The 25,667-nt window shown below is 42.3% G+C and overlaps 1 protein-coding gene across 8 annotated transcripts in view; it reads left to right on the top strand.

Moving 5' to 3' along the window:
• AHCYL2 (adenosylhomocysteinase like 2) overlaps nt 1-24,818 on the top strand; it is a 164,357-nt gene extending 139,539 nt beyond the window's left edge. For all 8 annotated transcript variants that reach the window (XM_077472934.1, XM_077472936.1, XM_077472935.1 and 5 more), the window contains exons 12-17: nt 7,673-7,767; nt 8,882-8,980; nt 10,262-10,330; nt 12,172-12,250; nt 12,336-12,456; nt 20,658-24,818. In XM_077472934.1, coding sequence (XP_077329060.1) covers nt 7,673-7,767; nt 8,882-8,980; nt 10,262-10,330; nt 12,172-12,250; nt 12,336-12,456; nt 20,658-20,664 — 470 coding nt within the window. In that variant the 3' untranslated portion in view covers nt 20,665-24,818. The remainder of the gene's footprint in view (nt 1-7,672; nt 7,768-8,881; nt 8,981-10,261; nt 10,331-12,171; nt 12,251-12,335; nt 12,457-20,657) is intronic.
• Nucleotides 24,819-25,667: the final 849 nt, after the last annotated feature.

The following is a 25,667-nucleotide window of genomic DNA, read 5'->3' on the forward strand; positions in this document are numbered from 1 at the left end:
GATTGCTTCCTCAAATGTTTCAGCGCCAAGGCAGTTCCACCTCCAGCAGGTCACTAAGGCCAGGGCCAGAAAAAGCTCTGGGTCCAAAATTCTTCAAAACCAAGGACCAAGCCCTCTTTGAGGAGACTCCTCCACTCTGTCAGGTGGAGGGAAGGCTGCTGCACTTTGCGGACATTTGCAGAACAAGAATTCAGGATAAGTGGGTCACATCGCTTAGATCCTGCATTAACAAGCTGAGGTTCCTCCTCAGATGTTTTTAAGATCCAGCATGTTCCCTTGGATCCTCCAAAAAAAGACTTATTGCTTCATGCACTACATCATTTCGTGCATCAAGGAGTGATTTGCACAGGTTCCTGTATCCAAAGGAGCGAACCTGTTTTTACGGTTAAAAACCAAACGGTTTCACAGGGCCCATTTTTGGACCTAAGATCCCTGAACCAGTATGTACTAATCCAGTCCTTGCAGATGGAGTCTGTCGGCACAGTTGTAGCCTCGTTCCAGATGGAAGACTTTTTAGCCTCCATCGATTATAAAGGACACGTATTTACATGTACCTTTCTTTCAGCCTCATCAGAGGTTCCTGCGATTTACAGTAGAGGAATGTCATTTTCTGTTGTGGCTAATACCCTTCGGGCTTGCTACAGCTACCCGGGTGTTCACAAAGGTCCTAGCACCAGTACTGGGTCTTTTAATGGCCCAAGGCAGGGGTGGCCAACCAGACGAAGACCAAGAGCCACATTTTTTACCGAGTTACCGCAAAGAGCCACATCATACGCATGGGCACACATGAACATCACCCCATCCCTTCCTCATACACACATACTTTTGCTCAGCTGGATTTATTGTAAATGTTACACACTGTTTTAACACTACAAAGACCACAGGTCAGTAATCTTCCTTTGAAAGTACATCCATGTGACAGAAGACAGCAGCTCATCTAATTTCCAAAATACAAATTGTCTTACAAACAGTGAACTGGTCAGGATAACAATAAACAGTTAATGGGTCTTCTAGCCTGAACTAGCAGTAAATTCTTCCAAAAAACATCACAGAAAGCATGCAGCACACACAGAGCTCTGGATAAATAAGTGAAAAGAAGCTGAAATGGTTAACAGCCAGCAGTGTGTCACACTATCAACAGACAGAGAATGTGCTGAGCAGATCTTATCAGTGTTCAGGTGAAACCGTTATTAAAAAAAAAAAAGTACAGAGCAAGACAGAGGGAGAAGGGAGGACAGATCAGTAACCTGCACACTTGTGGCCATACCTTTTTGTATCTCATCGGCTTCAGATACAGCGTGTTTCTCCTTCCTCTGCCCCCCTTCAGCCTCACTCCAGCGCCTATGTATTCAAATGTGGCGGGCTGGGGACACTACATGCTGATTGGCTGTTGATGTGTGGGAGGAGCGGAGGAGTGCAGAGACTCGGGCTGCCTGTCACCGCAATGAAACCGCCCCAATCAGCCCGAACGCAAGAGCCGCAGGAAACCGATTAAAGAGCCGCATGCGGCTCGAGAGCCGCGGGTTGGCCACCCCTGGCCCAAGGGATCCTGGTGCTCGGGTATCTGGACGACCACCTGCGCAGAGTTCACTCATTACAGGCTCTAGAACAGAGCATAACCTGCACAATGAGGTATTTGAAAAGCTTAGGCTGGAACATAAATACCGAAAAGTCAGCTTTGAAACCAGCTCAAGGTCTAAAGTATTTGCGTCTGATCCTAGATGCGGTCCAAGCAAGAGTATTCTTGCCACCTGCAAGGCATCTGTGCCCTGAAGGGTCAGGGGGCACCAGACAACCCTCAATTAGGCTCTGTATCATCCTTTGAGGCAGTGCCCTGTGCACAGTACCATTCTAGGCCTCTACAAGACCTCTTGTTGGCTGGGAACAGGAGAGGGCAAGCCCTGGATTATCCAATATCTCAGGCATGCTTAAGCCTGAACTAGTGGTTCCAGGATCAGAACCTGCGAAAGGGAAGATCCTTCCTCCCAGTTACTCAAACTACTGCTTCAGATGCCAGTCTCTCAGGCTGGGGAGTGACCCTAGAGGGGCTCACAGCTCAAGGGAAATGGTCAAGGACAGAAAAAATCCTGCCCATCAACGTCCTGGAATTACAGGCAGTACAACTGGCCCTACGGTCATGGAGGTGGAGCTTCAGGACTGCCCTATCGGGGTTCACTCCGACAATGCCACAGCAGTCCATATCCCAGGAGGCAGATTATCTCAGCCGCCAGCAGATCTGCCCGGGGGAATGGTCCCTACACCCAGGGAAGTTCCAGGAAATATGCCAACGTTGGGGATGGCCAGAGCTCGACCTACTGGCATCCAGGTTCAACAAGCAGCTACAGCAGTTTGTGTCCTGAGCAAGCGATCCTCTAGCAATCAAAGCAGATGTTCTGGTCGTTCCATGGAGCCAGTACTCCATGATTTATGCTATCCCTCGCCTTCCACATTTGTTGCGCAGGATTCGGAGAGATGGAGTTCCAGTCATTCTGGTGGCATCAGCGTGGCCCAAAAGGCCCTGGTCCCAGAGATTGTGAGACTGACAATAGATGGGCCATGGATGCTTGCAAGGCGCCCTGATCTACTGTCTCAAGGGTCTTTATTCCACTCCAATTTACAGTCCCTAAATTTTACGGCATGGCTATGGAGGGGTGTTAAAGGACCATGGCATCTTGTGACCAGTGGTGTCTACCCTAGTGAATGCTAGAAAAGCTGTCACTAGAAAGATCTATTGTAGGGTCTGGAAGACGTGTAGTGCTTGGTGTGAAGCCAAAAAAATGGCATCATTGGAAATACATGATTAACCACTTTAGGACCGCCGCATGTAAAAATACGTCGGCACAATGGCACGGACAGGCACAAGCACGTACCCGTACGTGCCTGCCTCCCAGCGGTTGGGTGTTCCGATCGAACCCCTTCCCGCTGGCTGCAGCGGTCCGTTTCACTTCAGGAGTGATCCGGGATGAGGGGATGGCTGTTGATTTCTGGCCATCCCCTCTCGATTGCTCCTGGCGAATGAGAAGCTTCCCCTGCCTGTGTAGTGTAAACGCAGACAGGAGGAAGTGATGTCACTCTCCTCTGGGTGGCCTTTTTGACCGGACGGCAAGGAGAGAAGACATCCTAGTAAGTGCACCAACACTACACTGACGTGTAGGTACACATAAACACACTTTAACCCCCAGTCACCCCCCCCCCCTCACCCCCCCAGTCAGTGTCACTGATTGCAGTGATCATTTACTGATCACTGCATTTAGTGTCAGTTGTAACTGTAAAAAGTGTCAGGGTAGTTAGTGTTAGGTCTACCCCCCAATAAAGGTTTAACCCCCTGATTGCCCCCCCAGGTAACCCTTTCACCCCCTTTTGCCAGTGTCACTAAGCGATCGTTTTTCTGATCGCTGCATTAGTGTCACTGGTGCCACTAGGTAGCTAGTTATTTTTTATGTTCGGCAGGTTTTTATAGTGTTGGGTACCCCCATATACTACCTAATAAAGGTTTTAACCCCCTGATTGCCCCTAGAGTTGACCCTTTCACCAGTGATCACCGTATAATTGTTACGGGTGACGCTTGTTAGTTTGGTTTTTATAGCATCAGGGCACCCACCATTTATTACCCAATAAAGGTTTAACCCCCTGATCACCCGGCGGGTAATATCAATTTAGGTTTTAGGGTCAGATAGGGTCTGCGTCGCTCCAGGCAGCGCTAGGTTAGTGCCAGTACTGCTAACACCCACGCGCAAAGCATACACCTCCCGTAGTGGTATAGTATCTGAACAGATCAATATCTGATCAGATCTATACTAACGTCCCCAGCCGTTAAGGGTTCCAAAAAAAAACATTTAGCGGGATCAGCCCAGATACCTGATGGCACCTGCGTTTTGCCCCTCCGCCCAGCCCACCCAAGTGCAGTATCGATCAATCACTGTCGCTTACAAAACACTAAACGCATAACTGCAGCTTTCGCAGAGTCGGGCCTGATCCCTGTGATCGCTAACAGTTTTTTTTTTTTTTTTGTAGCATTTTATATTTAAATCCTGAAGGCGGTGCTTGGTTTTCCGGGTCCCGTACGTGGCTAGACTCCCAAAAAGTCCCACACGTGGTATCCCTGTACTTGGGAGAAGCAGCAGAAAATATTTTGGGGTGCCATTCCACTTAGAACTATGGCATGTGTGAGCAATATATCATTTAGTGACAACTTTTTGTAAACTTTTTTTTTTTTTTTTTGTCATTATTCAATCACTTGGGACAAAAAAAAATTATTCAATAGGCTCAACATGCCTCTCAGCAATTTCCTTGGGGTGTCTACTTTCCAAAATGGGGTCATTTGGGAGGGTTTTGTACTGCCTTGCTATTTTAGCACCTCAAGAAATGAGATAGGCAGTCCTAAATTAAAAGCTGTGTAAATTCCAGAAAATGTACTCTAGTTTGTAGACGCTATAACTTTTGCGCAAACCAATATACGCTTATTGACATTTTTTTTTTTTACTAAAGACGTGGCTGAATACATGTTGGCCTAAATGTATGACTAAAATTGAGTTTATTCGATTTTTCTTATAACATTTTATTTTTTTTTTCAAAATTTTCAGTCTTTTTCCATTTATATCGTAAAAAATAAAAACCGCAGAGGCAATAAAATACCATCAAAAGAAAGCTCTATTTGTGGGAAGAAAAGGACGCAAATTTCGTTTGGGTACAACATTGCATGACCGCGCAATTACCAGTTAGTGCAGTGCGAAATTGTAAAAAGACCTCTGGTCCTTAGGCTGACAATTGGTCTGGGGCTTAAGTGGTTAAGTGAATTCTTTTCTACAGTCGGGTGTGGAAATCAAATTGGCTTTGAGTATAATCAGAGGTCAAGTTTCAGCCCTATCAGTATTCCAAAGGCCTTTTTAGCCTCCCATTCACTGGTCCGAACCTTTATGCAGGGGGCAACTCGCTTTCCCCCCATTAGGGCACCTATGACGCTGACGACACGCAACTTTATTTCCGGATCAATGGAAAAAAAGATCACCAACAACAACAACTTGAAAACTGCCTCAAATCAATAGAGGACTGGATGACCACCAACTCCCTCCAGCTGAACCAATCAAAGACAGATCTTCTTATCTTACACCCAAATCATAAGCCCGCAACCAAAACCTCCTGGTCTCCACCAACCGTCTTTGGGCAGACTATCTCCCCAAAGACCAAAGCGAAGAGTCTCGGGGTTATTTTAGACGCACAAATGTCAATGGATGCGCAAATAGGATCTGTAGTCAGTCGATCTCACCATCTGCTGCGCATGCTTCGCAGACTCATCCCTTTTATCCCAAAGAATGACAAAGCAGTGGTAGTTGGAACAATCATTAATTCACGACTGGACTACGCAAACTCGCTTTACATAGGATTACCACAATATCAACTTGCGCGATTACAACTGATCCAAAACGCAAGGCTGATAACAGGAAAAAAACCCTGGGAATCCATTTCTCCTTCACTGAGGAGCTTACATTGGCTAACCGTAAAAAATCGGATCATGTTCAAGACCCTTTGCCTCACCCACAAATGCGTGCATAGAGAAGCTCCGCAATACCTAATGGAGAAAATAAATCATTACACACCAAACCGCAGTCTTCGATCAGCCAACAAAAACCTCCTCCTCGTGCCCAAAGCCCGGTATAAATCCAAGGGTGATCGGAGATTCGCTGTCCAAGGGCCTCGACTATGGAATGCTCTACCAATCAACATCCGCCTGGAAGAAAATCACCTGGCTTTTAGGAAAAAACTCAAGACCTTCCTCTTTTAGCAGATGATCAAAGCTCGCCACAGCGCCTAGAGGCGATTCAGTTCGCATTGTGCGCTATATAAGTATCATTCATTCATTCATTCATTCACCTATGTGTTCTTGGGACTTTAACTTGGTGCTGTCTGTGTTACAGAAACAACCACTTGAACCTATCAAGAAAATCCTTTAGACTTGCTATCGCACAAGCTAGCCATCCTGGTGGCTATTGCCTCGGTTAGAAGGGTGTCGTAGTTGATGGCCCTTTCATGCAGGGAACCGTACTTGATCCTTCACCACGACAGGGTCATGTTATGACCTGTTCCATCCTTTTTGCCAAAAGTGGTGTCAGCCTTTCATTTACATCAGGACATTATTTTGCCTTTTTTCCTCTCAGCCTCGTTCGGAAGAGACTACACTCCTTGGACATTCACAGTCGAGGTTTATTTGTCTAGATCTGCAGAGATCCGAGGATCAGACACTCTTGTTTTAGACCCCTTTCACACTGGGATGTTTTGCAGGTGCTATAGCGTTAAAAATAGCACCTGCAAGCCGCCCTAAAACAGCTGCTCCAGTCATCCTCGGGCTTTCACACTGAAATCTGCCGCTAGCAACTTCTTTGGAGCAGTGAACTCACCGATCCTTCCCATTGAAATCAATGGGGCAGCGCTGTCATACCGCTGGCAAAACGCAGCTGCAGCATTTTGCAGCTGCATTTAACCCCTTTTCGGCTGCTAGTGGGGGTAAAAACCTCCACTTTACCGCTGACGCCCGTGGCGGCACAATGTCAAAGCGGTCTTGCCAAAAGGCAGGCAGCTTCCATTGCCAATTGGGTCCATCAGTTGGTCATTCGGGCCTACGGTCCCTTTGGGGTGAGCTCATTCTACCAGGGATGTAGGAACCTCCTGGGCTTTTCAACACCAGGTATCTGTGGCTCAGATTTGTAAGGCTGCTACCTTGTCTTCAGTGCATACGTTCACAAAATTTTATCCAGTGGATGTTCAGGCAGCTGAGGATTCGGCTTTTGGCCGCAATGTACTGCAGGCTGCCGTATAGAAGTTCTGATGGCTATTATTTGCAGGGTGTCTTCCTCCCCTCAAGGTTATTGCTCTGGGAAATTCCAGCAGGTAATGAATTTTAGCCTGACTCCTACTTATTAAATCCTTTTCTTTTAAGTAAATCATGGGACACAGATCAGTTCCCTCTTTTTTGAGGATTCAGTGCTTGCTACAAAACTGAAAGTGCTTCTTGTATGGGAGGGATTATATAGGGGATCACTTCCTGTCTAAAGACCTTTGGTCTACCAGTGTCCATTCACCTGGAGAGGAAGTATAACCCAGTAGGTAATTAATATTAGCCTGACTCTGTGCCTACTCAAAGTTTATTTATTTTTTTATTTTTATTTTTTTATTTTTTTTTCCAGGTAAGTATGGCGAATAAATCCTATTTTTGGTCATGGGATCAAAACCCCATATCCCCCAATGCAGTGCTAATTTTCTTAGGGCTGCATCACCAGGCCAAGGTTCTGTTACACAAGGGGCATGTCTAGCTCTATAGAGATGCCGTTTGCATACAAATTTAAATAATTTTTTTATTTTTCCTCCTATTATGATTTTGGTAAATCTAAAGGAAAATTATACAAGAAAATGGCTTATAATGTATGGCCAGCCTAAGTTTATTTGTAGAGAATCTTTGAGGAGCTCTAGTGGCAACACTGAGTGCTTCTCTGTGCACCTGCATTACTTTCATACCTGAGAACGGGTTACAAGTTTTAGTTTCATTATTGGCCTGATAAATATAGATTGTACTTTTATTTGTGACTGTGGAAACCAATTGATATGATTTAAATGTTTTAAGCACTGCTTATTTAGCCTATGACCATGTTCATATTATAAATGTCTGTAACCTGTTCAGGCAATAAGAATGTGGTGACCAGAGAGCACCTAGATCGTATGAAGAATGGCTGCATTGTCTGCAATATGGGACATTCCAACACTGAAATAGATGTGGTAAGTAGGACTCATTATTGTATTAGAGAAACCATGCCTAATATGTGCACAAACGCCGTCCATTTTTTTCAGTTAGTTAAAAATACCTGGCAGATGGGACTCAAATGTTTGATTGCATTTTTGACAACTTGTCAAAAAGAACCAATTTTTTTTTTTGTACAGGGTGCAGCAAACAGTGATGTGTTGGACATTATTTTCTGTGAGAAAATATGGCCCTGGTTTTCCCCTAATTCCCCATTACATACTAAAGGAGGGTAAGAATCCGAGGTCTCCTGGCTCCACAGGCCAGAGGCTGAACCTTCTTTTTTTTTTTTCTTTTTTTTTTTTTCTTTGCTGGTATGTTATACAACCCCAATTCCCCAAAAAGGTTGGGACGCTGTGTAAATTCTAAATAAAAACAATGCCATGATTTTAAAATCTCAAAGTTCACTTTAAAAAAAAAAAAATGCATATTTTTTTTCTGGTAAAAAGTGCGTTTATTTAAAAAAAAAAAGTTGGGAAACTGTAAAGCATTGCATCTGCAATCAGCAGGTAGCGGGTACTATGCAAGGCTCCACAGACTTTCAATGTAGTCTGCCTGTACCTTGTGCGGGCAGGCACTTACTAAATGACAGGAGGAATCCATGGACTACTGAGAGCACTAATCAGCTCTCTGGTAGTTCATTAAGAACTACAAGCCGTTGTCCTAAATGGCTGACGGTAGTTGTAGTTCTCCCATTTACAGAGCTCTGTGAATGAATGTCGGGTGGGCGGAGCCCCGCACTGGTTCATTTTCTAATTGTGACAGCGGGTGTGGAGGGAAGAGCCTTGACCTGCTGTCACAGCGGTGGTGACTCGTTTAGTTGCATATTACATCCTGGATACGGTTTTAACATGTCATGAAATGATCTTGGCCTTTAAACCCATATTTTATTAACAAACGTAAAAAAAAAATGCATCAAATGTTTAAAATGAGAAATTTGTAAAAAATGTTGAATTTTTTTTTTGATTTTTGTCATCGTTGGCTGCATCTGTTTACTATATTTAAACGCCTTTTGTACAGAGTTTCACCCAGGTATTCCGCAGTATACTTGACGTTAAAACCACTCATTTATTTCTTTTTTATTTTTTTTAGGCAAGCCTACGCACTCCTGAGTTGACGTGGGAGCGAGTTAGGTCTCAGGTTGATCATGTTATTTGGCCTGATGGCAAAAGGATTGTTCTTTTGGCAGAGGTATGAAGCACACATTCACTATTTTATTTGACATACAGTATAACTTTCACTAAGGCCTCATGCACACTAAACAAACATTTTATATAATTATCAGTAGCTTTACAGTGAGTTTTTCAACTTTTTTTGCAATAGCGTTTTTTGTTTTTGTGTTTTGCGGTTTTTAGGGTTTTTTTTTAGAGACCTTTTGATCCATTGAAGAAAAAAAGTTAAACGCTGAGCAATGTTTTTGAGCATTTATCAACGTTTATCAGCGTTGGACGATTTTTACAGCTGGAAAATGATTTTTTTTTTTTTTTTACTGCTCAAAAATGACACTGCCCAAAACTGCTAACAGCCTATGTGTGCATGGACACATAGCGTAAGATGGTGGAGCGTTTAATGACTGTAGAAAGTCTACAGCCAAAAAAAAGCTGCTGTAAAAACGTCAAATGTCCAGTGTGCATGAGGCCTAAAGGTTATCTCTGGTTTCTCTTTTGTTTTATCCTTTGCTCATTGTGTATTGCATTGATGTTTACCTATGTGCTCGCCTGTGGAAATCAAAGTGTGCTTTGTATTTTTAATATGTAAACAAATTACTAGTTTACTATCTGGATGCTAGTTTTTTGGTCTGAAAAAACAAATGGGATGGGGAGATTTCTCTGGTTTATCCAGTGCAATTTAGTCATAGTTCTCAGATGGGACAACACCTGATAAATTGGCTCTGTTAACTAAGGCAACTTTAAAACTCCCCAAAAGTGAACATTTCGGTTATTTCTGATGTTTTTAGTACAGACCGTGAGTGAAGATATTTAATATGCTAAAGGGTGCTTTTTTTTTTTTTTTGTTTTTTTTTTTCTCTATCCAACACTACAAACCAAATGGGAACAGCTTTCATTTTATTACAACCACTGCATTCTTGGTACACAGAGCAGCAAGGCAGGACTCCTCTAGATTAGTGGGTCTGCTGATGCTCTGTGCCACGGATCCCTGCAGGTGTCAACAGCCTATGCCCCTTTTGTGGTGTACTCTGGAAACACTTCCCCCTTTATTATTATTATTATATATATATATATATATATATATATATATATATATATATATATATATATATATATATATATATATATATATATATATATATATATATATATATATATATAATTTTTTTTTTTTTTTTTTTTTTTTAGATCTACTTTCATTATTTTGTTTGAAAACCCGCCATATACATTTTAATGTGCCAGACTAATTTGATAATATTTGTTAAATGTAAATAATCGAATAGTCTTTTAAATTGTTTAACAGGGACGTCTCCTCAACCTGAGCTGTTCCACTGTCCCAACATTTGTTCTGTCTATTACTGCAACCACACAGGTATGTATCTTAGAATTCTATGCACACATTGAGTTGAGGATTTGTACAAAGTCTTCATGTAAACCAGTTTGTTTAACATTCCTCATTTCAGTTTGTAGAAAGAAAATGCCTTGGCAGCCTTGCCCAAGCCAAAGTATTTGATATAGGGATTCTTCCCCTCTGCGCCTTATTTTTATTTTTCAGGATCTAATCCACTATTTATGAATATTTGTATTTGCTGATACATTCACAGGGCTCTAAACAATTCTGTATTTTGATGGTTATGAGCTATTGGTTTAAGGAAAGGTGGGGTTTAAAACTATTTAGCTGCTTACAATGCAGCCATTTCCCTTTTTCAATGAACATAGATGCATTGGCTGTGTGCGCTGCCAAAGCTGTATGTAGCCTTAGCTAACAGTATACAGCGCTGTGTTCTGACCTTTCGAAAGGGAACTTACCATCCCGCTCGCAGATCAAAATAAAGTCGGGCTGAGCACTGCTCAGCCATTCAAAGGAAGCTTAGTATTTTCTGAATGAATACAAAGCTTCCTCTGTTTCACTGAGGGGGAGAAGCCTGTGGAAGACGTCACAATCTCTACCTCAGCCAGAGGAAGCCTTGTATTCATTCAGAAAATACAAAGCTTCCTGTGAATTGCTGAGCAGTGCCCAGCCCAACTTGGTTTTGTTCCAGTAGCAGGACAAGGAAGTTCCCATACCCCCAACCAGGACACAGTGCTGTTTACAGTATGTTGCTACATACATTTTATACACAGAAAATAGCCACTGCATCGCTCAATGAAGTAAAAAGTTTGGACCAGCTTGGTCCAAAAAAAACTGTCTCTAAAAGCTGAAGATGAGCTTTAAAAAAAATAAAATAAATTAAAGCTGCAGCTTAAAGAGGAAGTAAAACCTGATGGGTTTACTTTCCTCTTTCATTCCCTGCAAAGGCAAAGCATAATGGGCTACTATGCATCGCATAGTAGCCCATCATGTGTCACTTACCTGACACAGGAGCCAGCGATGTTACCGCTGTCCCCTGTAGTCCGGCGCATCCATCTTTTCGGTGGGTTCTCGCAGCTCCGCTGCTGTCATTCGGCGGAGCTGTGATGACGTCACTCCCGCGCATGCGCACGGGAGCCGACACACGCGGCAGCTCCATTATTGGAAATGCCGCACTCATTGCGCCTTCGCGCCGCTGTCTATGGCTCATGCGCCGTAGACAGCGGTGCCTGTCTTTGGGCAAATATCTCCTAAACCGTATAGGTTTAGGAGATATTTCTTGGACCTACAGGTAAGCCTTAATCTAGGCTTACCTGTAGGTCAAAGTGGTTTGTAAGGGTTTACAACCACTTTAAGTACCTAAATTGACATAATACGGTCATGTTTTTCTCTTGTAAAGCAACTCCAAGACTGGGGGATGACAACAGGGATTAGAGCTAGGAACTTTCTCTTGTGCATTAAAAAAAAATATATATATATATATATATATAAGTGAGCGGATGGGTGACCCCCTCCAGTCGCTTCTATTTGCTACTATAAAGCCCATTATAGAAGGGTTTATGGAGATGTCATGCTAGTCACATTGAAACCCTTCCTTATTCCACCAGAGTTATTATAGTTCTATATACGGGTTTACTGTTACACTGACTTCTTGCTTGTGAGTTTACTTTGGATGCTCTTGCTGCTTCCCACAATCCAGAAACATGCTTGTAGCCAAACAGATGTCCAGCCCAATAGTTTGAAGGCCCATGCTTGAATGACAGGGGTAGACGTTTGCAAGCTGCCATTTAGTAGGACCTGATTTTAATGCCATTTTTTAAGTGTTATAGATGAGTTGCAGAAAATAAATCTGTCTTTCTCAGGCACTGGCTCTGATCGAACTCTACAATGCCCCTGAGGGTCGCTATAAACAGGATGTCTACCTGTTGCCTAAGAAGATGGGTAAGTGTCTTGATAAAATATTAAAACTTAGGATTTGTAATTTTTATGACTTTTTTTCTAAACTAATGGAATCTCTGTCCTGTAGATGAATATGTGGCCAGCCTTCATCTTCCCACTTTTGATGCCCACCTTACTGAGCTATCAGATGAGCAGGCCAAGTACCTGGGTCTGAACAAGAATGGGCCTTTTAAACCAAATTACTACAGGTATGTGCTGTTTAAATAAAAGCTTGCATATAAAATATTGAACTGATGTCATTGATGTGCTTCGGTTTCAATGAGCCTCATTTTTACTAAAATTGAAAATCTTGTTAAAGTATTGTATGACTGTTGATTACTAAACATATTCCATATTCTTTGCAATATACTAATCAATATTTCTTTCATCAACTGAAACAGCGCCCCCTTAATCTTGACCATTGGGTTATATCACCCTTGCAGGAGTAGGACTAGGCAGAACAAAAAACATCTGGCTATGCCCTTGGTATATAACCCCTACAGGACCTACAGGTAAGCCTAGATTAAGGCTTACCTGTAGGTCCAAGAAATATCTCCTAAAGCTACACGGTTTAGGAGATATTTACTAAAAGACAGTGACAGCTGTCTACGGCGCATGCGCACTCTCGCCATTAGCAGCATGCAGCTGCTAACGGTGATATGCCGTTACTGACGGCTCGCATGCGCGGGAGTGACGTCATCGCTGCTCCGGCGCTGCGAGTTGCCGGAGCAGTGGTACCCGGAAGAAGATGGATGCTCCAGACTGTCAGGTAAGTGACACATAATGGGCTACTATGCCCCCCATCAGGGTTTACTTCCTCTTTAAGTTTATTTCTGTCTAGCCAGGAGTAAGGAACTAGCTCATTGGGCTCTTTTGGTCCTAGCAAATTTTTGCTTTGTCTTCCATGCATTTTCTCCTAGAAGATCTACAATCAACTGACAGGCTGGATAATCTAGATCCAGTAGTCTCCCCAGTCCAGCCAGCAAGCGTGTGCAGACCACAGCTACGCGCTAGGTTGGCTGCAACATATCCTCAACGGCCATTCCCCTTCTGGTGTTCTGCCCGGATGATATTTGGGGGGTGTACCAGTGCAGACGGTGTAGCAGAGAACCCTATGCGCATGCCTTGCTATTTGTGCAGTGGGAGGTAGTGTGCAGTTTGTGGGTCCCAGCGATGCGAGCAGTGCAGAGTGCACAGCGGTATCCCCTTAAATGTTCACCCGGCCTGGTGGAGTACAGTACCATTTTGGAGGGGGGGGCCCTTGCAGAGGGTGCAGCGATGTTGAAGGCACAGAGGATCCTGGCAGCATGCTTCAGCATGTCAAACTGGCGGCCATGTTTGGGAGTTCCAATGGCTTCACGGTGGCCCTTTTCCCTTGGTTTGGCTGATCTCTGGCAGCGGCCATGTTTGTGTAGCCAATGACATCACGACGGCCATTTTTCCTTAGTCTAAGGAGACAGCTGGAGTCTCGTCGAGATGCCAGGGCTCCTCCTTTCTCTTCCTGCCCGGGATGGATGAAAAATAGATGCCGGCCATTGGTGTTTGCTGGGTCCTAATTACGGTGCTCTTCCGGGGACGATGCTGGGGACGTGGCCTGTCTAGGAAGGATGAGTCATCCTCCAGTCTCAGCAGGGAGTGAAAAAGCGCTGGTTGACACTTGTTACTGCCATGTGGGAGACTCTAAATATGGATGATGCAGCTGACAGGGCCACAGATGTTGCTGTGTCCTTTGGTACGCATAAGTCATCTCGCATGCCAAAGGTTTCCTTATCTGCCCTATTTTGATGGGTTCTTCCCATTCCTTACAGGTAAACCTAAGGCACTCTTTGTGGTTACCAAACGTTTCTCTGCACGCTACCCCTTTTGAAGAATCACTTTAAAAAAAAAAGCGGACTACCCCACCAGAGGTGGACCCTCCTGTTTCCAGGTTGAATAAAGCAACCATGATCCCAGTAGAGGAATCCCCACCCTTTAAGGACCTGGCTGACAGGAAAGCAGTGACTGTGGCATGCAGCATGTTTACTATGGCTGGTTCGGCATTGCAACCCATCCTGCCCTCAGCCCTGGTGTCGCAGATCCTAACTAAATGGGCCAAGCTTTTGTGGTGGACTGGTCTGGGTAGTGAGCAGGTTGCCGCCGCTGTCTGTTTTAGTGGACCAGTTGGTCCATAGCCCGCAGTATATTTGTGATGCAGCCTTGGATGCAGCTCCTGTGCTGTCAAAGCTTTCTGCTTCAGTGGTGGTCATTGGACATGTGCTGTGGCTCAAGAATTGGTCGGCGATCGGTCGTCCAATCTTCTATGAAGCAGGCTTTTCCGAATCCACTGACAAGACTTCTTTAGCATGAAGGTCTGTCCTCACACATTGCTGGTTTGGAGGGACATCTTCACTGGTTTCCAGATTCATGGACCTCCTTTGTGAGCGTCTAGAGGGTCCATGAATTGAACATTTTGGTGGTACCAAAGGAGGACAGGGTTCGTCCACTTCGGGGGCTCTGTGCCTCCTAGCGCAGGTATAATTCCTGTAAAGGTTTGGGTGACATCCAAACTACCCAAGGTCCCCTCTAGCCTCTAGCCCTGCCCAGGAAATTGGGTTACCTGGGTCTGACTCTGGAGTGATTGCTGACCAGGTTAGTAGTTTTTCTTAAAACGTTGGCCCTTTTAGCAGGTTCAGCTCAACAGGAAGTAACTGTGGCTTGTGGCAATGTCGCTGGTTCCTCTGGTAGACGCTGTAGTTGTCCTAGTGCCAGTGCGGGGACAACACCTTCCTCTTCTGTGATGCCTCCAAAGGACCAAGGGCAAAGTCTTCTGTTCATTCTGATGGCCACAAACATGCTTTGGAAGCTACCTCTCAAAAGGGACCAGTTATACCGAGGGCTGAGCTTCCATCCTGCTTTGCAGTAACTGGTTTTAATGGCCTAGCCATTGAAAGCCAGGTACTGAGAAATAGAGGTCTGTCAGGATCAGTGATCCCTACTATGGTGAAGGCGAGGAAGTAGACTTCTAGTAAGATATACTATCTTACATGGAAAGCGTACCTTTCTTGGTGCGAGTTGATTGTCATTCATCCTCTATTTTCTGTGGCTCAAATCTTGGCTTTTCTTCAACGGGGCATTGAGCAGAAGTTTGCCTTGAGTACCAAGGGTCAGGTGTTTACTTTAGCAGTTTTCCTTCAGCGACCCCTAGCCACTTACTCTTTAGTACCTTCATTTAAGAAGTCCAGCATGTGGCTCCGCCTGTACGGTCTCTCTTGCTGCCATGGGATTTATACTTGGTACTATCTGTTCTCTAGAAACCTCTGTTCGAGAATTTTTGCGAAATTCCCTTACCTAAGTTGTCCCAGAAGGTGGCATTCCTGGTGCCTATTACCTCGGCCCACAGGGTATCAGTTGGCGGCATTATCCTGTCGTAGTCCCTGATTAGTACTCCATAGGGATAAAGTGGTTCTTCATCCCTGTCCTTCATTTCTGCCCAAGGTTGTCTCGGACTTCCATTTGAATGAGGACATGGTGGTGTCTGTGTCCCAAGTTGGCTCATCCCAAGGAATTTGCTTTGCATATCTTGGATCTGGTTCGTGCAATTCAAGTGTATCTGGCAGCCACTTTTTGTTCTGTCTAGTCCTACTCTTGCGGAGGTGATATAAGCCAATGGTCAAGATTAAGGAGGCGCTGTGGCTGTCAAACTCAGAAATGGGTTGGGTGAGTGCAAAAATCCCATTATATATGGCTCTGTATTTAGTAGAGGTCAACAGATATGGGTTTTTCTCTAGCCGATATTTAGAAATCACGGCTAACGATATATAAATGTCAATATGTATATAGGCCATGCAATTGACTAGTTAAGAACAGTATCAAAACATGAACAGCTAGTACAAATGACAATGACGTAGTGTCTTAGGTAGAGATTAAACCCGACACGTTTCAGGATCTTGTCCCTTGTGGCGAACAGTGTACATCTGTGATAGAAGCATACATTGAAGTTGTGAAGCATAGAAACAAGGGACATAAAGTGAGCATCGTTGAGGGCAGGGAAGCAGGCACCAGTCAAACAACCACCCACGCAGAGACACTTCAACCCCCAAAAATGAAATGAAATTAAAAATAAGTATAACCTGGTGTCAGAAGCAAATTCACTGCTAGATGTGACCCGCAAGTGGAAGAAAATGTCCAAAACATCAGGTTAAGGCAGTCCCTTGAGGTCAAGTATTGATTGGTAAGGCTGTGTTCCAATGTTAACTGCCAAACAGGCCGCCAGAGCAAGATGTGGTGTTTTTTGGAAACCCACACAGGATATATATCTAGAAAAAATAAAAACAAGAACAATTGGGACTTTATATGAGCCGTGACCATCCAGTACACAGGACTCCATCCCCGATATTTGATAAAGAAAAAAAGGGGAGGGAAGAGGGCAAAAAGTGGGCAACGGGACTTGATATGAAACAAAATACTTAGGGTAAATTAATTCAATCAAAATAATAAATTACTAATTTTTTGGAAACGCATCAAGAGGTAGTACAGCGGGTATATTAATAATAATAAAATATATAATATACAAAATTAAATAAAATAATTGTCGCATAACATAATAAAATTCATAAGATATTATTGAACATGATAACGTAGACAGTAAACCGACAGTACATTCCAAAGTGTGTGTGTGTATATAGTAATAACCAATAAAATGAATTAATGATTGAAGTAGATCAAACCCATAGTAGAATCATGGCGACTGGGGCATGGCATCCATTGGTAAAGAGCTCGACTCGTTTCGTGGATTGTCTCCTCTCATCAGGAGCAGCTGTATTTGGGAAACACCTGTGATAGATCATCTATTATAATAATAATCAATGATTGATTATAACCATGGGCAAAAGGGGGAGCATAACAATGGTCCTAGCCACTCTTACCTATGGACGAAGGATAAAGTATATAGTAAATGGTAATAGTAGTATACATCAAAGGAGCTGGGAGGGGTATGGTAGCCTCCCCCGGGAGCTGGGGTGACATCCTGGATTGGCAAACGGGCCATGGAAATAAGTTGAAAATCCCTTGTGGATGGGATTCATTCTGCCAAATAGCACTCATAGGAATGAACCCAGAAAGCTGGTGAAAGGCAACAAATATACGATATATAAATGTCAATATGTATATAGGCCATGCAATTGACTAGTTAAGAACCGTATCAAAACATGAACAACAAGTACAAAATGACAATGATGTAGTGTCTTAGGTAGAGATTAAACCGTCACGTTTCAGGATCTTGTCCCTTGTGGCGAACAGTGTACATCTGTGATAGAAGCATACATTGAAGTTGTGAAGCATAGAAACAAGGGGCATGAAGTGAGCATCGTTGAGGGCAGGGAAGCAGGTACCAGTCAAACAACCACCCACGCAGAGACACTTCAACCCCCAAAAATGAAATGAAATTAAAAATAAATATAACCTGGTGTCAGAAGCAAATTCACTGCTGGATGTGACCCGCAAGTGGAAGAAAATGTCCAAAACATCAGGTTAAGGCAGTCCCTTGAGGTCAAGGTTTGATTGGTAAGGCTGGGTTCCAATGTTAACCAAACAGGCTGCCAGAGCAAGATGTGGTGTTTTTTGGAAACCCACACAAGATGTATATCTTTATCTCTCTATATATATCTATCTCACTGTATGAATGTATGAGGGGGAAGCTGCAAATTAAGTATATTCAGGTGCAGTAGGTTATGTATAGTGGAAAAATCCGCACTACCCCCAGTCAATTATTAAAAAATTATAAATGACTATATAAAAATGTGACGGCTGAATATGTATTTGATCACCTCCTGTGGGTTTTATTTTTTGTGCTATAAACCAAAAAATAGGGACAATTAAAAAAAAGTTTTTGCTCTAAAAAATTGTTCCCCCTCAATTTAGGCCGATACATATTCTACATATTTTTGGTAAAAAAAAATTGCAATAAGCGTTTGGTTTGCTCAAAAGTTATTGCGTCTACAGAATAGGGGGTAGTTTTTATGGCATTTTATTAATATTTTTTTTTTAGTAATGGCGACAATCAGTGTTTTTTTTTTTTTTTTTTTTTTTATCGTGACTGCGACATTGTGGCGGACAGATCGGACACCTTTGGCACTATTTTGGGACCATTCACATTAATACAGCGATCAATGCGATTAAAAATGCATTGATGTGTAAATGTAACTGGCAGTGAAGGGGTTAACCACTAGGGGGCGCTGTAGGGGTTAAGTGTGTCCTAGGGAGTGATTCTAACTGGGGGGGAGGGTTATGTGTGACATAACACTGATTACATCCCAATTACAGAGCTGTGACCAGTGTCACTAGGCTGAATGGGGAAATGCGTGTTTAGATAAGCATTTCCCCGATCTTCCTCTACGTGAGACGATCGCGGCTATCCCTGCGGAAATAGTCCGCGTGACTCACATGCCGTAAGCCGCTTCTTAAAGTGCAATGTACGGGTACGTTGGTATGCCTGTACGTACCTTTCTACCGACATGTCGGCAAGCGGTTAAGTAAACCATGGGACATAGAGATCACTCCCCTTTTTTGAGGTTTCAGTGCTTGCTACAAAACTGAAGTGCTTCCTGTATGGGAGGGTTATATAGGGGATCACCACATGTCTAAGACTTTGTCTACCAATGGCGTATAATCCAGTAGGTAATGAATATTAGCCCACCTCTGTGTACCACGATGTATGAAAAAAAGGATTTTACAGGCAGGTATGACGAAAAATCCTGTTTTTCAAAAAAAAATTGCCTTTGATAGACCACTGCGCAAATACCCTGTGACATAAGATATTGCAACTGCCATTTTATTCTCTAGGGCAGGGATCCTCAAAATACGGCTCTCCAGCTGTTGCGAAACTACACATCCCATGAGGCATTGTAAAACTCTGACATTCACAGACATGACAAGGCATGATGGGAATTGTAGTTCCTGAACAACTGGAGGGCCATAGTTTGAGGACCCCTGCTCTAGGGTCTCTGCTAAAAAAAAAAAGTTTGGGGGTTCTAAGTGATTTTCTGTTTTACAGCTTCCTATAAGTCTTTATTCAACATCACTTATTTTTTTTTTTTTTCCACTATGGTTTTGTAGGCAGTGTCGAAGATAATTTAACTTGCATGTGCTCTTTGTTTAGATGACATTATTCACAAAGTTATGTTCGCAATTACATTAGATTTATTTAATTTATATTAAAAGCGTTTTTCTGAGTTTTTTAGTGCATGTAATCTACATACTATCCTCCCCCCCCAATAGTGTTTAGCAGTAGTAGGACATGGTGGGGAGGGAAGTGTAATTTACCACTCTATATACACCCACATTGTGGCACTGTATAGTTTTGTGGGCTGAACAGATAAGATAAAGGAGGAAATTAGGAGCTTGAAGGGTACTGAAATATGAGCATGCTCCGTAGAGGACACCAGCTGGTCTCGGTGGGCACAGCTGAAGGCAGGCTCAACCAAGTATATTTCACTCTACACAAAACGAATGCTTTATTGGCTTTGTATGAACACTCTGGCATATAGCATACTGAGAGATTTTCATGGATTTAGTGACGAGGCTTCATGCACATGGGCAAATTTTCCTATGCAGCATAAACACATTTCTGGTGCCCAGGATGTACAGCCACCATGCCATCCATTACTCGTGTGGGAATGAAGGTGATAATGCAGCTAGGAGTCGTTACTTGCATATAATAGCGCATGCACAAAGACATAATGCACTGAGAGCGCAATAAATGTTCCAACCCTCTCCCCCTCTCCCCCCCCCCGTAGGTGCAAGAAATCTTATCCCAATATCCGTTATGTCAGAAAAATAATCTGCACTTTTTTTATGACCTCCATGTCGGAGTATTTAGTTACCTGCTTCATCTTGATAATGCCTGTGCGATTACTGCATTCCGTTTACTGCTCTGGGACCTGTTGTCTTTTAGCTCTGAGCAGCTAATCTTTGGAGTTGTAAAATATTGTATTGTGAAGATAGGGCCAAGTACCTTCGCAGTCTAGTGAACCTAATATCTGCTGCAGTTTAGTCTTATACTGTAACTCCAGTTACAGTAGTTACACTTGGTGGACTCTGATACCCCTTTCCTAATCTGTGTTCTCTTGCCTGTCCCCACTCCACCAAGTCTTTGCTGTGCTGCCTACCTGGTGGTCTGATCTGTCTCCTCCATTGTGCACCACAAGCACCATTCAGATCATTGATGTGTTAAGTCATGGAGACTGCGGCATTCATGCACAGAAGGCTCCAATAGTGAAGATTTAAGGAGCAGTGCTATGTCGAGCAGACCACCCAGTGAAAAGTTGTCAACGCAGACACGGGGAATGAGGGTGGGCATTGGAGCTCAAATAAAACTCCATTAAAAGTGCATTTCCCCTTTTAACTCAATTTTTTGTTTGTTTTCCTCTTTTAGGTATTGAGTTCATGTGAATTCTGCAATCAAGGAGCTATTGGAAAATGGGGAAATCTGGAATAAAAATAAGAAAATTAAGCTTTTCACAGCCACTGTACAGCCAGCTCTTATGTCAAGAACTGGACTCTCTGCCATATTAGTAAACGTTTTATTTATTACAGAAAAGCCGCCTAGAATAGACTTTACCTGCTCTCTGTGCTAGCCCACAGTTTGCTGGGTTATGGGGGGAGCTGTGCCTGTAAGACTGTAGCGGTTACCCCCCCCCCCATCATGCTGTACTTACAGGCTTATAGCAATCTCTTAACACTGCTTATCCCAGCAGCACGTGGGAAGGGGAACAAGTTAACTAGCATGAAATCTGAATTTAAAAATGAATTTATTTTGCATTAACTTGCATTTTTATTTCTTTTAATATTGATTTACCTGAAGGATGCAATGCGTGGATGTCTTAATGAAACATGTAAAAGTGACCTAAATCTATTTTATTGTGGTTTTCAATAGTGATAGTTTTTGTTTTTTCTCCACTTTTGTCAAAGAATGATGATCCTATTACTCTGCTGCTGTAATAACTCCAAAACAATAGGACACTAAATAGCCGTTCACTAAACTGTGATTGCTGCTAGCAGCTATCTAAAATTGTCATCTAAAAGCTTTTTTGTCTCTGTAGCCCCACTGCATTATCTGCATACCCAAACTGCAATTTATATTTTTTTTGCTTTATTTTTTTCCCTGCTTTTTTTCCCATCAAAGGTTTTTGACTTGTATTCCATTAATAAGGATGAATCAATGAGAGGTTTTATATCAAACATGCTGCTCCAGTACTGGGTGCGGCACAGAAGTGCCACTTTTTAGTTCACTCGTGGTGCACAGAAAATCTGAAACTTTTTTTTAGGTGCAGTGATGCTTAATATTGAATAAAAATGTCCTGCAAAGGAGTGCAGTACAAAACAGTTTTCTAATGTATTTGATAATGCAGAAATCGGTCTGCATTGTGTAAGGTTGGTGTCAACTGATGCTCTTAAGACTCTGTAAGGTATCTGTTGCTTATGGATGCAGAGAAGATCCTAAGACCTTATGCACACTGGGTGTTTGAGACTTTGGTATTCAGTTGTGGGCGGTAGGTACAGATGCTCCATCCTGCCTTGCTGCGGGCAACCTGTAAAACTCTGAGAGGCTGAAAGCTACTGTGGCTGGGCACTGTACTGAGTGGTACAAATGCGTGCTTACTGCCCCTAAACATTAGTACCACTATTTACACCGCCAAGCTGCAGCAGCTTTCAGCCTCTGCATTTTGTAGACTGCCTGGCAGTGAGGCTAGATGGTGTGCTGGTGTGTAATGTATGGGGGCTAGATGCAGTGTGCATGAGACCTTAGGCTCTTGTGTCAAATACACAGGGGAAAAAAATTGTATAAAGTTTAAAATACATAGTTAAGACCTTTAAGGCATGAAGGACACCATTTTTAGGTTTTTATTTTCCTCTCATTGATTCATTGTTTAGTCTGGTACTTGAACTCTCTAGCAGAGCAAGCCTGTTAATTCTATTGCTGCCATGTGAAATAACGGTATTAGGCTAAAAGTAGGTTAACAGAAGTACAAACTACATGCTGCTGTAATTGAAAGGAAAACTGAGCACTAGTGTATTATGGTACTAGCACGTAAAGCTGCATTTACATGCTAATTTGTCCAGTCACTTCTGTATACAGCATGGTAGTGTTTAATCTCAAGCTTCTGGTAATTGGCAAGAAGCAGTTTACATCCCACTGATTTTGTGCATTAAATCAGAATTGTTTGGGCTCATGCACACAGGCGTTTTCTTCATTTACTCTTTAAGTTTTCTATGAAAGCAAAAAAGAGGACTCCAGTGTTGCCATGGGCAAAACTTTTTTTTTTATTCTGTGCCATGGCTTTTCTGATTTGTATTAGAAATGCTTCATTGTGCAGTTTGCTACTGTCTGTCCTTAGTGCATACATTAACATGCAAAATATAGAAGTGCACACCAGCCAGTAAAGCAGTGTCACTGGGTTACTCAGTGTATATTGATACTTTAATAAAAAAAAGGCATGTCAATGATGGTGCAATAATGCAAAATCATTGTCCCCTGCAATGAAGTTTATTAGTCTCTAGAAACAGATGCTTCAGAGAGCCTATAGTTTTGTTTTTCTTTTCTGTACCCACAGTCCCCTGGCTGAGTTATGCCCATAGGCTATTTACATTCCCTCATTAAGCTGTGAATCCCAAATACCTTCTCCAGGAGCCACCAGTGCAAGATCCAGCTCTCGTTTAATAGCCATTTCACTTTAAGCTGGCCATAGACTGATTAAAATTTGGCCTGTTCGATAAATGTTTTGCTATCCCCTCTGGACAGAAGACAATCAATTGATTAGCTTTTGTTAAAAGGGACATGCTGGAAAACATTTGATCAATGGCTTTAGCTGCTGATCGTTGTATTCTGACAGTGCAGGAGTCGGAATACAATGTCCTGAGAGAATCTACCCATCCTTCTCTTTGAGGGGATAGATTCTTTTTCATTCAGCTTAATGAAAAAAAAAGACGAGTCTATGGCCAGCTTTAGACTGAAAATCCAGAGTTTTCCCTAAATGTTTAAATAACTTATTTTAACCTTTTGATTTTCTTTCACAAAACATTTAAATACATATATTTGATCTTGAATTTTCTGACTACTTTTGATTTTATGTATACAGATCCAGCATTTTTTTTTTTTCATTTCACTGCATATTGCAGTATACTGCTACTGCTGCTAAATAACCACTGTATCTTGAACTGTGTTGTAATCTTGTGCTGTGCAGAGGAGAACATTGCCTCAGTATACTACGTGTGTGTGTATATATACACAAACATTTACAGCATGGCTGTATATACGTGTCCTGCATACGCACATAATATACTTGTAAACGTGTGCAATTATTTTCTTATTTAAAACCTGCTAGGAGGTCTGTCTCTAAATTTGCCATTTCTGCTAAGAGTAGAAATGTGTCTAGTGCTTGTACCACTGAGGTAAAGGTTAGAGTAAATATGGATTGCTAAAACACATAAACGTCTATACTGTGTGGGTGATTTGACATCCTGTTGGTATTCCCTTTTGAAATCCGTTCTTTCAACGGAGGTGATTTGCCAACGATACATTGGATCTCTCCCATGTTTGTCACGATCACTATTCTGTAAGTGGCAGTTCTTGTAAGCAACACTGACAGTGGAGACAGCTTCTGGACTAAAATACATTTTTTATATATATATATATATATATATATATATATATATATATATATAATTACCTCAAAGAGTGATCACTGAGGCGTATGAAATTTTTTGCTTAAAGTAAGCCTCATACTAGCAGGTTAAACAGCTTGGCCTCACTTGTTGGTGTATTCTCACGTTTGGCAATGCAAAGCTACACCTTACCAAATCTAGATTTGGTAATAAGTAAATGGCGTTAAATCTATAATTTAAAAAAGGAGTTAGTGTCATTTTGGTTCAGCCCAGGGAAAGCTGCTTCACTGCTCACTGTTTTTTTCAGCAATGCAAGAAACTATGTGTAAAATGCCGTAATCCTTGTCAGAATATTTGCTTTTCTAACGGTAAACTAAAATCTCATTGCTAAATGTTACGCAATTTTACATATAGTTTATTCCTTGCATTACCTTATGTAACAAGCACATATTTTATAAGCTGGTTCACCAACCCCTAAGCCAGCCTGTATTGTGGACAAACACTCCCAAATTTTCATTAGAAAATTGCAGTCTGTTAACGGCTCCAGCTTTTCTTAATCAGCAATGTCTTGTTTCAGTAATTTACATTTCTTTGTATAGTTGAGAATGAACGATCTCCTTCCAGACTAGCTGGATATAAGATACCAGCAATCTATATACATTTAAAGTAAAATTTAACCCAATACTCACTGATAGTATACAACTAATGCTGTTGGTCAAGCCTGCAATGCACAATCCACTGTAGACTTTATCACCAGCATCTGAAGTGTTGGACAGTATGTATTTATTGACCTGTACTGCAGTATGAAAATGCAGTGTTCAGAAAGGCAGTCTCCAAGAGTCTTTTACATTTTTTAATGTATGAGTGATTGTATTAGATCAGCAATAAGGAATCTGTAATCTTAAACATGAATAAAATGCTATCAAATAAATCTGTTAAGTGTATTGTTTTTTTTAAGCACAACTGGCAAAATAAAAAATTACATGAATTATATGACGTCTATTGGGCCCACAACAGGGCACTTTGCAGGTGCTACAGCGCTAAAAATAGCGCCTGCAAATTGCCCTGAAACAGCCGCTGCTGTCTCTCCAGTGTGAAAGCCCGAGGACTTTCACACTGGAGCGGTACGCTTGCAGGACTGTCAAAGTCCTGCAAACAGCATCTTTGGAGCGCTGTACTTACTGCATAACTCCACTTTTGAAAATTCCCCTTGGGGTGATCTATGTACATTGCAAGGATTTTAACAAACTTTATTGCAGTTTGCTACTTTATTTTATTTTTTATGAAGAAATCCCTGTTTCTCTCTGTCCATGTAGGAAAGGTAATGGGTGTGATTTCATAATTATCAGCTGCAGGGCACTTATGAGGATAGTTGCTGGGCCTGCATCCCTTTAGACGTTATCCTATTAGGAGTATCTTGCCAAAAATGAAATTTTTGTTACAGGGGATGCCTGTAATCTGACTTATCTTGGTGCAGAGTTATGGAAAAATGTGAGCCAATCACAAAAGTGGGAAATGTTTCTCGGGGCGTTCTATAGACCTGTGTACAGGACACCTCCAGGTAGCCATATTGCATTGCATTTTCAGAAAATTACATGTTTGTTTTTTTGTCTAACAAGTTACAAAATTTGATGTGTTCCCAATGGGAATATCTCACCAAAAATTACATTTTTGTTACAGGGGATGCCTGTCACACAAGTAGAAAATGTTTCTGTGGGCGTACTGTACACATGTGTACAGAACACCTCCAGGTAACCATATTGTATTGCATCTTCAGAAA

Source organism: Lithobates pipiens, unplaced genomic scaffold (genome assembly GCF_037356315.1).
Source record: "Lithobates pipiens isolate NorthernLeopardFrog02 unplaced genomic scaffold, aLitPip1_a1.2 Scaffold_8, whole genome shotgun sequence".
In the NCBI taxonomy this organism is placed as follows: domain Eukaryota; kingdom Metazoa; phylum Chordata; class Amphibia; order Anura; family Ranidae; genus Lithobates; species Lithobates pipiens.